At 39.8% G+C, this 16,726-nt stretch overlaps 1 protein-coding gene across 2 annotated transcripts in view; it reads right to left on the bottom strand.

The window, feature by feature from the left end:
* The window catches only part of sephs1 (selenophosphate synthetase 1), a 59,660-nt gene that overhangs the window by 8,946 nt on the left and 33,988 nt on the right, over positions 1-16,726 (bottom strand). For both annotated transcript variants that reach the window (XM_060842618.1, XM_060842619.1), the window contains 3 exons: positions 11,829-11,983; positions 8,073-8,163; positions 7,422-7,521 (listed from right to left, as the gene is read on the bottom strand). In XM_060842618.1, coding sequence (XP_060698601.1) covers positions 7,422-7,521; positions 8,073-8,163; positions 11,829-11,983 — 346 coding nt within the window. The remainder of the gene's footprint in view (positions 1-7,421; positions 7,522-8,072; positions 8,164-11,828; positions 11,984-16,726) is intronic.

Below are 16,726 nucleotides of genomic sequence, written 5' to 3'. Positions count from 1 at the left end.
GCCCAGCCTGTTCAGCCTCTCCCTATAGCTCAAATCCTCCAACCCTGGCAACATCTCTCCAAATTTCACAACATCTTTCCGATAGGAAGGAGACCAGAATTGCACGCAATATTCCAACAGTGGTCTGACCAATATCCTGTACAGCCGCAACATGACCTCCCAACTCTGGTAGTCAATACTCTGACCAATAAAGGAAAGCATACCAAACACCACCTTCACTATCCTATCTACTTGTGACCCCACTTTCAAGGAGCTATGAACATGCACTCCAAGGTCTCTTTATTCAGCAACATTCCCTAGGACCTTACCATTAAGTGTATATGTCCTGCTAAGATTTGCTTTCCCAAAATGCAGCACCTTGCATTTATCTGAATTAAACTTCATCTGCCACTTCTCAGCCCATTGGTCCAGATCCTGTTGTAATCAGACGTAACCTTCTTCGCTGAAAATGTGTTGCTGGAAAAGCACAGCAGGTCAGGCAGCATCCAAAGAGCAGGAGAATCGACGTTTCAGGCATTTAGATTAGATTAGATTACTTAGTGTGGAAACAGGCCCTTCGGCCCAACAAGTCCACACCAACCCGCCGACGCGCAGCCCACCCATACCCCTACATTTACCCCTTCACCTAACACTACAGGCAATTTAGCATGGCCAATTCACCTGACCCACACATCTTTGGACAGTGGGAGGAAACCGGAGCACCCGGAGGAAACCCACGCAGACACGGAGAGAACGTGCAAACTCCACACAGTCAGTCACCTGAGTCGGGAATTGAACCCGTGTCTCTGGCGCTGTGAGACAGCAGTGCTAACCACTGTGCCACCGTGCCGCCCACATGAGCCCTTCTTCAGATTCTCCTGCTCTTTGGATGCTGCCTGACCTGTGCTTTTCTGGCAACACATTTTCAGCTCTTATCTCCAGCATCTGCAGTCCTCACTTTCTCCTAACCTTCTTCGCTGTCCACGACACCTTGAATTTTGGTATCACCTGCAAACTTACTAACTGTATCTTTTATGCTCGCATCCAAATCATTTATGTAAATGACAAAAAGTAGAGGACCCAGCACCGATCCTTGTGGCACTCCACTGGTCACAGGCCTCCAGTCTGAAAACCAACCCTCCACCCCCACCCTCTGTCTTCTACGTTTGAGCCAGTTCTGTATCCAAATGGCTGGTTCTCCCTGTATTCCATGAGATCTAACCTTGCTAATCAGTCTCCCATGGGGAACCTTGTCGAACGCCTTACTGAAGTTCATATAGATCACATCTACTGCTCTGCCCTCATCAATCCTCTTTGTTACTTCTTCAAAAAACTCATCCAAGTTTGTGAGACAGGCTTTCCCATGCATAAAGCCATGTTGACTATCCCTAATCAGTCCTTGCCTTTCCAAATACATGTACATCAGGATTCCCTCCAACAGCTTTCCCACTGCCGAGGTCAGGCTGACCAGTTTATAGTTCCCTGACTTGTCTTTACCATCCTTAAACAGTGGCACCACGTTTGCCAACCTGCATTCTTCCGGCACCTCACCTGTGACTATTGATGATACAAATACTTCTCTAGCTTCCCACAGAATTCTTGGGTACACCTGATCAGGCCCTGGGGACTTATCCACCTTTAACCGTTTCAAGACATCCAGCACTTCTTCCTCTGTAATCTGGACATTTTGCAAGGATCACCATGTACTTCCTTACACTATATCTTCTATATCCTTTTCCACAATAAATACCGATGCAAAATATTCATTTAGTATCTCCCCCATTTTCTGTGGCTCCACACAAAGGCAGCCTTGCTGATCTTTGAGGGGCCCTATTCTCTCCCTCGTTACCCTTTTATCCTTAATACCTTTGGATTCTCCTTAATTCTATTTACCAACGCTATCTCATGTCCCCTTTTCGCCCTCCTAACTTCCCTCTTAAGTATACTCCTACTTCCTTTATACTCTTCTAAAGATGCACTCGATCTACCCTGCCTATATCTGACATATGCTTCCTTCTTTTTCTTAACCAAACCCTCAATGTCTTTAGTCATCCAGCATTCCCTATACCTACCAGCCTTCCCTTTCACCCTGACAGGAATATACTTGCTCTGGATTCTTGTTATCTCATTTCTGAAGACTTCCCATTTTCCAGCCATTCCCTTACCTGCAAACATCTGCCTCCAAACAGCTTTCGAAAGTTCGAGCCTAATACCATCAAAATTAGCCTTTCTCCAATTTAGAACTTCTACTTTTAGATTTGGTCTATCCTTTTTGATCACTATTTTAAAACGAACAGAATTATGGTCGCTGGCCCCAAAGTGTTCCCCCCACTGACACCTCAGTCACCTGCCCTGCCTTATTTCCCAAGAGTAGGTCAAGTTTTACACCTTCTCTAGTGGGTAGATCCACATACTGACTTGTGATCATATTTTCTGCTACAACGCACATCCCATTAACAGCTATTCACCCTGTCAGACAGATTGTTACCCACTCCTTTGACTGTCCATCTCTTTTTGTCTCTCTTTGGGCTCTATCCCCATCTTTCGTTTACTCCTTACTCCCTTCCCCTACCCTATCTTCTGCGTAAAAACTGACATTTTCCTAGCTACCATCACTTCTAATGAAGGATCACTAGGCCTGAAACATTAACACTATTTCTCTTCACAGACGCTGCCAGACATGCTGAGCTTTTCCAGCAATTTCTGTTTTTATTAAGAATAAACAGTATCAGGATACGAGGAAAGAATATTCTTGGAGATAAAGGATTTCTATTGGCTTTCAATGAATCAGGATGTCAAGTCTCCAACATATATTTTCAAAAAATGATAAACTAAATAATAGAAAAAAAACATCAATGACAGATTTCAAAAGAATATTGCCTCAATCTTCTGAAAACAAACAAGATATGATCAATGAGCAACAGTGAAATGAAGAGCAGACAAAACCATTTAATATGGCAATGGTAAACATACAACCAAATGGTGTCATTCACAAGGTGAAGGTTGCAGAGAGGAGGAGGAAAACAATGTTTTAAAAATTTCACTCATGGGTCATGCGGCGTCACTGGCATTTATTACCCACCCCTAGATGTTCTTGAACTGAGTGGCTTGCTGGGTCATTTCAGAGTGTAGCTGAGTCAATTACATTGCTGTGAGTTGAGAGCCAGAAGTAGACCAGACAAAATAAGGATGGCAGATTTCCTTCCCGACAACCAGCAATGGTTGCATGGTCAGCAGTAGATTCTTCATTGCAGATTTTATCATCAAATTTACTGATTTAAAATTCCAGCATCTGCAATGACATATTTTCAAACACAGGTCCCAAGAACATTAGCTGAATTTCATGAGTCTAGTGATGATTTCACCAAGCCATCACACCTCCCCTGATGAGAAGGGATAGTGGAACATTGTCGTGGAGTGAGTGGAGTGAAGGAGGAGAGAAAATGAGAGATTGAGATTGCTGCGTGGCAATGTGGTTTAGAGAGAACATTTACCTATCCAATTTAATCTTTCCTTGTAACTAAAATTCTCCATAACTGGCACATCCTCATTAATCTCCTCTCTAGTACAATCACATACTTCCTGCGATGCAGTGACCAGACTGTACACAGTACTTTAGCTGTGGCTTGGCCCATGGTGATGTAATTCTAGCATAACCTTCCCCGCCTCAATTATTAAAATAAAGCACCTCATTCCTGACACTTTTTCTAGCTGTTTGGCTACCTTCCTCTCCAGTATGCAGACACATTTTCCTGCTGTTTATTGTGAATTTCTTTACCTTGCTTGCCCTCTCCAAATGCATTACACATTCATACTTGAATTGAATTTAATTGATTGTTATGTGTGCCAAAGCACAGTGAAAAGCTTTGTCTTGGGAGCAATAAAGGCAGATCACAGAGTTAAATAAATAGTAGGTAGACAGTGGCAGAAAAAAACACCGGCACAGGCAAATGTTAAGAGTTTCGAGAGTCCATTCAGTATTTGAACAACAGTAGGGTAGAAACTGTTTCTAAACCAGCTGGTGAGCTTCTGTACCTTCTCTCCAATGGTCGAGGTTATCGATGGTAGAGGTTATTGTCAGGGTGGGATGGATCTTTGAGAATGCTGGCAGCCTTTAACAGCGGGCCTGGTAGATGGATTCTATAGGTGGGAAGTTGGCCTTTGAATGTCTGGGGCAAGTTCACCACTCTCTGTAACCGTCTCCGATCTTGAATGGTACAGTTGCCATACCAGGTAGTGATACATCCAGACAGATGGCACACCTATAAAAGATGGCAAGGATATTCGCCGCCATGTCAAATTTCCTCAGCTGCACAAGGAAGAAGAGATGTTGTTGGGCCTTTGTAACCAGTGCGTCCAAATGAAGAGTTCAAAGTGGCTTGTTGTGGATGACCACTCTCAGGAGCTTGACACTCTCCACTCATTCCACTTCTGTGCTGTTAATGTCTAGGGGAGCATGAGTAACACCCCGCCGAAAGTCAATAATGAGTTCCTTGGTTTTGCCGGCATTGAGAGCTACGTTGTTTTCCGTGAACTATTTTTCCAGGTCTTCCACATCCCATCTGTAGTCTGTTTCATCACCATCTGTGATTCGACTGACTATAGTGGTGTCATCAGTGGACTTGTAAAAGGGACGGGACTTTTCCTGGTTGAATTTCATTGACAGATATCCCCTGCTTTTTGAATGTTCACTTTTCACAATTTCGCTTTTATGAAAGACCTACAATAGTAACTATTTTCGCAAATCTGAAGAGGATTTTCACTTAGGAAAAACAGCAAAATTTTCCTCATATAAATCATGCACCATTGCTTTACATCATTTTCGGGCTTACAAAAGGTTTCCTGGGAATACTCTACTTTTGGATAGTGGGGAATACCTGTGCCACTAATGTGCCCACCTTTGTAGTCTGTTGATATTCCCTTGCAGGTTACAGCTTTCTTATTACCAACATGTCCAATTTTTCCAACTGCAAACTTATTAATTCCCCATTCACTTAAGTTTAAACCCATGCTATGCATCACCTAATACAAGGGATATTAGTGGTGAGGCCAGTAAAACGCCATTAGAAACAGCCTTTCACTCGAGAGTCCGGACCTTAGAGAATTACATTGACGTCCTTGATAATCGAGGTCGCCGAAAAAATATTCGTTTGCTGGGCCTTCCCGAACGGGAACAGGAAGGCCAGCTTACAGAGTTCCTCGAACAGTGGATGCCACAGCTTTTAAATCTGGAGGCTGGATCAGGCCAGGTATGGGTAGAATGGGCCTACCGGGTCGCGATACGCGGGCCCAGCTCAAACCAGCGCCCCCGCCCGGTCCTGTTCCGGCTGCAGAGCTATAGGGAGAGGCAGATACTTCTCTCTTGGAAAAGATTCCCAAGCCATGATCTATAAAGGATCCACGATCATGTTATTTCAGGACTTTTCCCCAGCTCTGGTTCGAAAGAGGAAGGCGTTCAATGAGGCGAAGAAGTGTTTAAGGGACTTAAATATTCAGTATGCCTTACACTACCCAGCGACGTTATGTTTTAACCATGAAGGATCCGTGTATAATTTCGGATCTCCAGAAAAGGTTAAGGAATTTTTGGACTCTCTTAGATAAATCGTAAGAGACAATGAATGTTGGTTTGCCTTTCCCCCACTCTGGTTTATATCCCCCCCCTTTTTTTCCTTTTTCTTATCTTACTGTTTAATATTATCTTGTTGGGGGGGGGGGGGGGGGGGAGGAATTATTTATATGGTCTCTATTTAATGATTTTCTCCCCCCCCCTTAGGGTTGTTTTATTTTATTATTATATGTGTGTGTGTGTGTGTGTGTGTGTGTGTGTGTGCGCGTGTGTGTGTGCGCGCATGTTAATGTTGGTGGGGAGAAGTGGTTACCTTATTCTATTTTACTTGTGTCTCTAGGATCGGGGTTATTTTCCCTTGCTATTTTATATTATTATATTTAATTATTATTTGTTGAAGTTGTAATTTTATAGTTATATATGTTTATACATGGTATTAATATTACCAAATATACCCAGGTGTGGGTGGGGGGGTTAGGGTGCTCACTGTTAACTCTAGCTCTGTATTATATCCGAATTCTCCTCATCCCATTAAGGAGCGCCTGGGTCAAGGGTAGGGCACTGGTTGGGAGAGGATACGATGGACCGTTGGAAAAGAAGTGATACCCCCTGGGAACAAGGGGGATAATCTCCACTTAAATTTTTTTTATTATTTAGAAATACTGTTTTTTTATTATACTGTTGTGAGTGTATTAGAGAACCTTTATTTTTGTGAATTTTATATGCTCTATGCTCGGGATATTTTGGATAGGATTTCCCCTCCCGAGGGGTCTCGGATTTACCCGGATGATTATGGTTGATCAGTCGGTTAAGTGGTGCACCTGGTATGTCAAATAGGAAGGGACTATTTTCTGTTCTCTCTTTCCGTACAAGGAAAAATATTTTGGTAAACTGGGTGGCTGAAGGCCCCCCTGGATTTTCAAATTGGCACAGATTAATTATGGAATGTATTCCCCTTGACTTCCTTATAAGTATGATGCACCAAAAGACCGAATTATTTCAAAAAATATGGCAGCCCTTTTATATAGATATTTTGGCTATCCTAACAAGGGCTTTTATTTAATTGAGATTACAACATGGCTAGTCCGGGGCCCCTTGGGAGAGGAATCCCGCAAGAATATGGGTTTTGTTATATATGATGTTAACATATTCCGAGCATGTATTTCACTATCCAACTTCTATGTTAACCGCTGGGGTTTTTGTTTTCTCTCCCCCACTTCTTTTTTCCTCTCACTTTCTCTTATTTGAAAAAAATGTAAGTGACTCAATTATACAGTCTGGCTAATTGTAGGTTAGATTAGTAGTTAATTGAGTTTTGTTTTTTCTCTCTCGGTATTTTTCTTTTGTTAAATTTCGGTTATTGTATATTTAAGATTTATTTGTATATCAATGTTTGTACTTGAGAGTTTTGTTTATTTTTGTAAATTTGTTAAAATGTTAAATTTCTAATAAAAATATCTATATAAAAAAAAAGTTTGCCTGCTCAATTCAGCAAATCTATTAATGGAGGGAGGATGATTAGTATTTGACTTAACTCAGTGATGACATTAATAACCAAAGATGTAAATGAACTTAAATAACCTTCCTACATTCTCATATTACTCAGAAAATTTGTGGTTGGGAGAGGGGGGAGTGGAGAGTCTTATTCTACAGAGGATGACACAGAGTTAGGCAACAACTTCTGTACTTCAGATAGAATATCACAGAACAGCCATCTATTTATAAAAGATGACCAGCATCATCAGCATTTTTATAATATTATAAAATCTAGTGTACATTCGAAATGACAATGAGACTTTTTTAAAATAAGGACAAATTATTTAGATATTCTTACAGCATTAATTATCAACGATGAAACAAATCACTTTGGGCATACCGGTTCTGTTTAATCGTGCCATGTTCATCATTGCTTCCTGGTAGGCCAACTCCACATCTTCTTGAGTGACAACAAGCTTAATCTTATTCCATTTTTCTGGCTGTTAGCAAAAATATGGTACAGATAATATAAAATTATAATTAATGTAGAATTATACAGAAAATACTTCTGTAAATTAGAAATAGGTTTAGAAATGTGCACTCCTGGCAACAAATGCTATTGATCAGGAATTGTTTAATGGATGGTAATCAAATGCAAAGCATGGCTGAATTTGCTATGAGCACTGCAAATCAGGCAACTCTACATGTCAGGGATTAAAAGTCCTAAAATTACTCATGTCTACATATAATATGGAAATTCAACTACCAGAATGCCATCAACCAAAACGTATCGCTTTTCAAATAGCCAATGAGAAATAAGTGTACAAATGTAAAACTTTTTAAGTTACAAAGAAACTAAACATGTGAAGGATCATCTAATGGCACGACTAGAGTTTCCATCAATACAATCATAAGAATTAAGAATCAAGGGACAAGCATACAGTTTTCAATTGAATTTTGAGCATTACTCAAATACTCATTTTTTTTGGTGATTACAGGTAGAAACAATTTAGTTAAATACTGCACCATTATAAATGCCGAAATTACTTACTATATCAAGCCACTGGTGCACAGCAACTGCTACCTGAGTTCCAAGTGGTTTTGTTAGTACCAAAACATCGCCTGGCACTGCATTGTCCGGCCTGCAAAATAATTTCACCATACCATAAAGAAATGCACCATGAATACTTTGTTACTTCACTTGGTAACTTATCAGTTAAGCTAAATGCCGAAACTTCTGAATAACATCCAACACTAACAACTGTGCAAATTAAATTAGCTCAAAACAGAAGATTTAGTCAAGTCTTTGGATGGCCTATGAATCCACCCAGCACAGTATAGTTCTATAAAGTGAAACTAAATTATATAAATGCCACGATTGCTTTTAATATCATAATTTTTTTTAAAAAGCGCTGAGTCAAACAAAATTGCACAACACATCCATAATTTAAGATCTATAAACTGCTTTGACCTCAAAATCTTGTAAAATCATAAAAAATTAATACCTTTTTCCCCATTTGTTTTGAAAGAAAAGTCAATGAAAAGCATTATTTAATATACTTGCAGCAAAAGAGGATCAATGTCATTAGTCACAAGCTTGGCTCTGACTTATTTGCACATGAAGTTACGAAAATGTTGACGATATGTACGGATAACCATTGAACTATTTTTAGTACAAGGCAAATCAGCACCCTGAGAACTTGTCTTGGAAATGCAACAAAATTACCCTGGCATATCAATTTCACTAAAAAGGAAATAAAAGGATGCAAGAATATTTTTACACACACTGAAAAGCTTACACAATTATAGTGGAAAACACAGAACAGATTTTTAAAAGGGTTAAAAATAATCTGAACATTGTGGAAAAAGACACACGAATGACATTTATTGATGGCACATTTTCAATTGGAGTGAAAACTATTTTAGAGCACATAACTGTTACAGTATATGGTTGTACAAGTCACTAGTTTTCATAATTCATATCAATTACAGTTTATAAAATAATCACTTTGCTTCACTCAAGAAAGCAGTTTACTAACAGTTCTTAAGTTACTTCCTTTATTGGGAAAATAGACAAACAATTTTCCACTGCAAAGAAAATCATGGTGTGGCAAGTGAAAACCTACTACTGACTTCTCAAACATAGGATTATCATATTCTCCCCACAATGCTTGCCTGTCTTGTTCTTACCAATCTCTTTTGTTGGTTTTGAATTTGTAGACTCCCAAACCCTTCCCAACTCACCAATATTTAGGTGCAAGCCTGGAGTCTGGTGGGCTACTGTAACCCAGGGTGCTTAACGATCCAGCGTGGTTGCTCTTTAGGTAAAACCTAGATCCATGTACTTTCAACAGCTGTTTGACTAATTCTGCTTGCTTCAAACTGTGGGCTTGAATGTCAACTCAACAACACGATCACTCTTTTGCCCAAGACGAGACAAAATTAAACTTAAGAACTTCTCAGTTATAATGGACACAAAAAAAACAAAGTGAAATTTTTCACATTTTATAAAGCAAAGTGTATGCTCTCAGTGCAATATATTATTAAAAAAGGGGAATGGGAGCTGTTTGTGTATGAGCAGAATTGTCAGTTTGCCCCTGTATGTGACACAGTGATAATACTCTAGCTGGGGTCTGATCAGTAATTCAGAAATATTTAGCATATCTTCCTTTTTTGTTATATTTGAAGCCAGCATATTGAAGTTTGCTGTCCAAAGTGATTGCTAATTGAATATGTGACTGATCTCAAAATAAGTTAAATCTGCACATAGGGTGGCATGGTGGCTCAGTGGTTAGCACTGCTGCCTCACAGCACCAGGGACCCGGGTTCAACTGTCTGTGTGGAGTATGCACGTTCTGCCTGTGTCTGCGTGAATTTCCTCTGGGTGCTCTGGTTTCCTCCCACAGTCCAAAAATGTGCAGGTTAGGTGAATTGGCCATGCTAAATTGCCCATAGTGTTAGGTACATTAGTCAGCGAGGGAATGGGTCTGGTGGGTAGGTTGCTCTTTGGAAGGTCAGTGTGGACTTGTTGGGTCAAAGGGCCTCCCCCCACTGTAGGGAATTTAATCTAAAGTCCTCCAATCTTGGTGCCCTGCTCCAGCCCCAGACCACACTGCATTGACAGAATGTTCCAATTCTGCGTGTGCGCGGTGTACCACCTAGTGGTAGCCTTGCCCTTAAACACTTTTTTAAGGCTGTGTTTATGTTAAAAAGTTAGTGAAATGAGGAAAATACCAAAACATCAGCACCAGAGGGCAACATAGCACTTCAGTGTTCCAAGACTGTCAAGAATGAGGGTGCAAAACCACCCCTGTAAGTTCCTGGAGGCTTCAGGTACAACTTCACTAAAGCTGGAGAGAGGCCAAATACTTTCTAAGAACAATATGAGAAAGCAGCTATTATTTCAGATTTCTTTCAGGGCTTCCTCAAATTAAGTCGATTGTATTTATTGCAATTATTATTGGATTTAAATGATCAAACAGTAATTACATATAACTTATGACTAGTTAAAGCCTGAAGTCTCAAAAGTTGAGGGTGTGAAAAGACAAGGTCTAATACTACATATACAATTAGAGGCAGCCAATTAGTCGTACAACAAACCACAAAATACTTGGATTCACCATAAAACTGAATGCCCAACCTGACAAAATGATAAGTTCTAATGGACAAGATCACGTTAAAAGTTTACTTTTTAGAAGAGGCAAACTCGATAAAAAAAATTCTTCTATTGGTTTCAGGCTTTGTTGGAGAATAATACCATATTCTGAGTAACCAAAAATGACTAAGTTTCAGAATCCACTGCAAATACCTAACATTCACAGTAAAAACAAAATTCATTGGGTAGTCAATACTCAAAAATACTGTTGTCAAAGTGGCATGACACAAGGCTGTGATCATAAATGCCAAATGGTGAGCTTTCCATCTCAAAGATAATGACTGAAAGACAAGTTTAACTAAGATTTGTGCTTTAAAAGTTGGTTCAGAAAAAAATAAAGCAGTACGTTGACAGAGTGAGGAGTTAAGCTTTATAAAAAATTACGTTTTATGAATGAAATTTGAACAAATCACATCTGCAACTTAAAATTACAACAGAAGTTCAGAGACTTTTTTTTCCCAAACACATGAAAACCAATACAACATATATTGAATGCAACCAAACTACAGTCAGGAGTATTTGAAGACATTTTATCTAAAATATATAGGAATGGACTGGGCTTCTAATTCAACACCCCAGGTGCATTTTTAAAAGACTTGATGACTGTAAATTCCCATGAGAATGAAGAAATATCTGACATTTTGTCCATTTGCAATATCTAATTACTACAATGCATCGAAGAAACCAGTTACCTACCTTTCCAGGGCTATTTCTATTCTTTAGTGAGGACTTGAATATTGATTGCACATAATGCAAGATTTTGACAATGTTGACATATTGACAATTTTTTTAGTGCCATATCATCTGGCATCTTGTGTTAATTGGATTGTAATCCTTAAGTGATTGGAAGAGTTCACTATTGGCTGCGTTAAATGAGTTACACAGATTGTTAACAGGTCTGCTCAGAGTGGAAAACAAAGCAGTACAAACTGTTATATTGTGGCTCCACAGCTATCAGTTCCAACCCTTTTCAGTTTACATTCAATCCCTCAAAATTTAGAGATATTCAATAGAAACTTTAAATGAAAAATCCCTAAACAACACACAAACATTTATCTTGAACAAGGCAAAAATATCCATAATCTTTGATCCCATATACATCTGAAACATTTTTGTGTTAGAATAGTTACAGATACCAAGGATTAAACTTACATGATGAATTCATTCGGTTGGCAGACTGTTGTGGCCACACCTCCTAAAATGATCCATGGGTTTAATACCGTTTGTCCACCAGTTACCGATGTACCTGCCTCATCTGCTGCATCTTTAAAACCCTGTATTATTAGTGGCATTACTTTGTCCCGCTCCTGTATGTAAAACACAGTTAGACTTTAAGATTAACTTAACATTTTTAAAAGCCAGTTCCAGCTCTTAAAAATTTTACAAAATGTTATACAAGTCAGGATATAAATTTTGTTTTCCACACCTAATTAATTCACTTTTATTTTAAACTACTTGGATTACAAATGATGTACGAAAGCCAATATCAATTATCAATAATAAGCAAATGTTTTAAAAAGCCAAATCAAAACTGTTTTCTACTTATTGTTTATTAAGTTATGACGTTAGAGACTGATACATGACTGGGTTAAATACAGATGTGCTGCCAATTTCCCAAATCATTTGAAATAGCCCCAACCTCTCAAAAGCAAATGTGATGCTTGGCCTGGAAGGAGCCAATATGAAGGCATTCGTTTCGGTTAACCCAATCTATTTAACTAAAGTAACTTAGTTCTATTTTATTCATTAGTTTATTCTATTTGAAGTTCCTGATTCCAAGGATTTGAAAAAGGCTGTTTTTTGTAGCACTAAGTTGTTGAGTGGTCAATCCTGAGTCAGAACTCCTTAAATCAGTAAATATCCAAGTTTCAGAAAACAATGCAAAATAGACACTTACGTAAACATTTAGTTTACACAGTTCCAGGATAGGTAGACAAGTAGCTCAATACTCCAACATATCAATTTGAATTGTTAAATATTTCACTCGAGGCACCCACATAGGTCTCTTAAGTGAGTTTGCTTATTGTGAGCGCAAAGTAGCAACTTTGGGCTGTGTCTAACAATTAAACCCTAACCTTAAATTGCCCAAATCCAATTCAGATAGCAGCCTTTTTACTAGTGATCAGAAGAGATTGGAACTGGGCTCAAACCTGGTGTAAAAGGGTAACAAATTCAGCATGAAAATGGTTTACACTACTGATCTAATTACTGTAATCTACATTTGAATTATTACTGCTTTCATGCTGACCTATCACAATCCATGAAATATAAAAATGCACGTAGATGCAGTCCATACTCCCTGCAATTAGCAACGGCATTCTTTTTCTGAATATTTGCTGGACAAATACCAGCAGGGACCACAGGAAAAGATAAACTATCAACAGATAAAACTAATAGTTCCCCAAGACTAAAAAAACAAATTCTACAGTAAAATCTTAGTATGAGCAGTTATTATTGATACCAACTTCCATACCAGAACTGACTTGAAGCATGAAATGCACTCTTAGTAGAGTGACAAAAAAAAATCCCTTCCAAGTATTGACAGCATGTAGTTTTATAAGGTAGGGTTCAAGTGGTTGTTTTTCTTCGTAAAAGCATTATACCTTGGTCTAGATATTCAGGTTCTGGCTGAGACAGTGAGGAATGGCTGTTTCAAGACCTCTGGCAAATTTACCCTACAACACGTATTCAGCTATTAACAAAAGTGGATTCCACAGATTCTCGGTCATGAAGAAGAACCCATGTCAGTTCATTGAGCTTTCATACAACCATAAATTCACCCCAGAAATCTAAAACACTAGACAAAATTCCATATTCTTCTAGAATGATTATGACCAAAATCTCTCTAATTATAACATTTTAAGTTATATTTTTAAAAACAAAATCATTAAATTGCTTTACCAACTTAGCCAGCAGTCTTGACTTTTCAGACTGATCTTGGAGGAACTGTTGAGTGAAGTCCACAGCACAGAACCAGATAAGTTAATTGTTTTAAGAGGCTTACAGAAAGGCTGCAGTAGTGAGTAGAGTGGGTTCGTTGTGGAGATATGTCTCTCGAGTAAACTTAAAATATGGAGGAGGAGGATCTCAAATACACAAGTCACATAGTTGGGTTAACTCCAGGAAAGGTAAGAGAGGTAGGCAGCTAGTGCAGGAGTCTTTTGTGGCTATACCCATTTCAAACAGGTATGCTGAATTGGATAATGTAGGGGGTGATGGATTCTCAGGGGAACGTATCACGAACAGCCAGGTTTCTGGCATTGAGTCTGGCTCTAATGCAATGAGGTACATCGGGTTCCAAGAGATCAATTGTATTCGGGGATTCTCTAGTCCGAGGTATAGACAGAAGTTTCTGAGGCTAGCTGCAAAAAAAAAAACAGAATGGTGCGACGCTACCCTGGTGCCAGGATCAAGGATGTCTCAGAGAGGGTGCAGAATGTTCTCATCGGGAAAGAGGGGCCAGCAAGAGGTCATTGTCCACATTGGAGCCAACGACATAGGAAGGGGAAAGGATGAGATTCTGAAGGGAGATTAGAGAGAGTTAAAAAGAAGGTCTGAGGGTAGTAATATCTGGATTACTCCCGGTGCTACGAGCTAGTGAGGGCAGGAAAAGGAGGATAGAGCAGATGAATGCATGGCTGAGAAGCTGGTGTATGGGAGAAGGACTCACATTTTTGGATCATTGAAATCTCTTTTGGGGTAGAAGTGACCTGTACATGAAGGACAGATTGCACCTAAATTAGATGGAGACTAATACACTTGCAGGGGGATTTGCTAGAGCTGCTTGGGAGGATTTTTGGGGGGGGTGGGGGGTGCGCCCAGGGAGATAGAGAGGAAAGAGATCAATCGGAGATTGGTACAGTTGAGAACAGAAGCGAGTCAAACAGAGTCAGGGAAGGCAAGGACAAGGTAGGACTAATAAATTAAACTGCATTTATTTCAATGCTAGGGGCCTAACAGGGAAGGCAGATGGACTCAGGGCATGGTTAGGAACATGAGACTGGGATATCATATCAATTACAGAAACATGGCTCAGGGATGGGCAGCATTGGCAGCTTAATGTTCCAGGGAGGATGGAAAGGGAGGCGAGAGAGGAGGGGGAGTGGTGTTCTTGATGAGGGATAGCATTACAGCTGTGCTGAGGGAGGATATTCCTACAAATACATCCAGGGAAGTTATTTGGGTGGAACTGAGAAATAAGAAAGGTATGATCACCTTAATGGGATTGTATTATAGGCCCCCTAATAGTCAGAGGGAAATTGAGAAACAAACTTGTAAGGAGATCTCAGCTATCTGTAAGAATAATAGGGTGGTTATGGTAGGGGATTTTAACTTTCCAAACATAGACTGGGACTGTCATAGTGTTAAGGGTTTAGATGGAGAGGAAATTGTTAAGTGTGTACAAGAAAATTTTCTGATTCAGTATGTGGATGTACCTACTAGAGTAGGTGTAAAACTTGATCTACTCTTGGGAAATAAGGCAGGGCAGGTGACTGGGGAGCACTTAGTGGCCAGCGACCATAACTCTATTGGATTTAAAATAGTGATGGAAAAGGATAGACCAGATCTAAAAGTTGAAGTTCTAAATTGGAGAAAGACCAATTTTGATGGTATTAGGCAAGAACTTTTGAAAGCCGATTGGGGGCAGATGTCCGCAGGTAAAGGGACGGTTGGAAAATGGGAAGCCTTCAGAAATGAGCTAACAAGAATCCAAAGAAAGTATATTCCTGTTAGGGTGAAAGGAAATGCTGTTAGGTAGAGGGAATGCTGGATGACTAAAGAAATTGAGGGTTTGGTTAAAGAAAAAGAAGGAAGCATATGTCAGGTATAGACAGGATAGATCGAGTGAATCCTTAGAAAAGTATAAAAGCAATAGGAGTATACTTAATAGGGAAATCAGGAGGGCAAAAAGGGGACATGAGACAGCGTTGACAAATAGAATTAAAGGAGAATCCAAAGAGTTTTTACAAATACATTAAGGACAAAAGGGTAATCAGGCAGAGAATAGGTCCCCTCAAAGATCAGCAAGGCAGCCTTTGTGGTGGAGCCACAGAAAATGTGGGAGATACAAAATGAATATTTTGTATCAGTACTTTCCTGTGGAAAAGGATATGAAAGATATAGAAAGTAGTGAAATAGATGGTGACACCTTGCAAAATGTCCATATTACAGAGGAGGACGTGCTGGATGTCTTGAAACGGTTAAAAGATGGATAAATCCCCAGGACCTGATCAGGTATACCCTAGAACTCTGCAGGAAGCTAGAGAAATGATTGCTGGGGCTCTCGCTGAGATATTTATATCAGTGATAGTCACAGGTGAGGTGCAGGTGCCGGAACACTGCAGGTTAGCTAACGTGGTGCCACTGTTTCAAGAAGGCTGGTAAGGACAAGCCAGGGAACTATAGATCAGTGAGCCTGACCTCAGTGGTGGGCAAGTTGTTGGAGGAAATCCTGAGGGACAGGATGTACATGTATTTGGAAAGGCAAGGACTGATTAGGGATAGTCAACATGGCTTTGTGCATGGGCAATCATGTCTCTCAAACTTGATTGAATTTTTTGAAGTAAGAGGATTGATGAGGGCAGAGCGGTAAATGTGGTCTATATGGACTTCAGTAAGGCATTCGACAAGGTTCCCATGGGAGACTGATTAGCAAGGTTAGATCTCATAGAATGCAGGGAGAACTAGCTATTTGGATACAGAATTAGCTTAAAGGTATAAGACCGAGGGTGGTCATGGAGGATTGTTTTTCAGACTGGAGGCCTGTGACCAATGGAGTGCCACAAAGATCGGTGCTGGGTCCTCTACTTTTTGTCATTTACATAAATGGTTTGGATGCAAGCATAAGAGGTACAGTTATTAAGTTTGCGGATGACACCAAAATTGGAGGTGCAGTGGACAGTGAAGAAGGTTATCTCAGATTACAACAGGATCTTGACCAGATGGGCCAATGGGCTGAGAAGTGGCAGATGGTGTTTAATTCAGATAAATGTCAGATGCTGCATTTTGGGAAAGCAAATCTTAACAGGACTTATACACTTAATGGTAAG

The sequence above is a fragment of the Hemiscyllium ocellatum genome, chromosome 23 (genome assembly GCF_020745735.1).
Source record: "Hemiscyllium ocellatum isolate sHemOce1 chromosome 23, sHemOce1.pat.X.cur, whole genome shotgun sequence".
Lineage (NCBI taxonomy): Eukaryota > Metazoa > Chordata > Chondrichthyes > Orectolobiformes > Hemiscylliidae > Hemiscyllium > Hemiscyllium ocellatum.
This window is presented reverse-complemented; position numbering and strand designations above follow the sequence as displayed.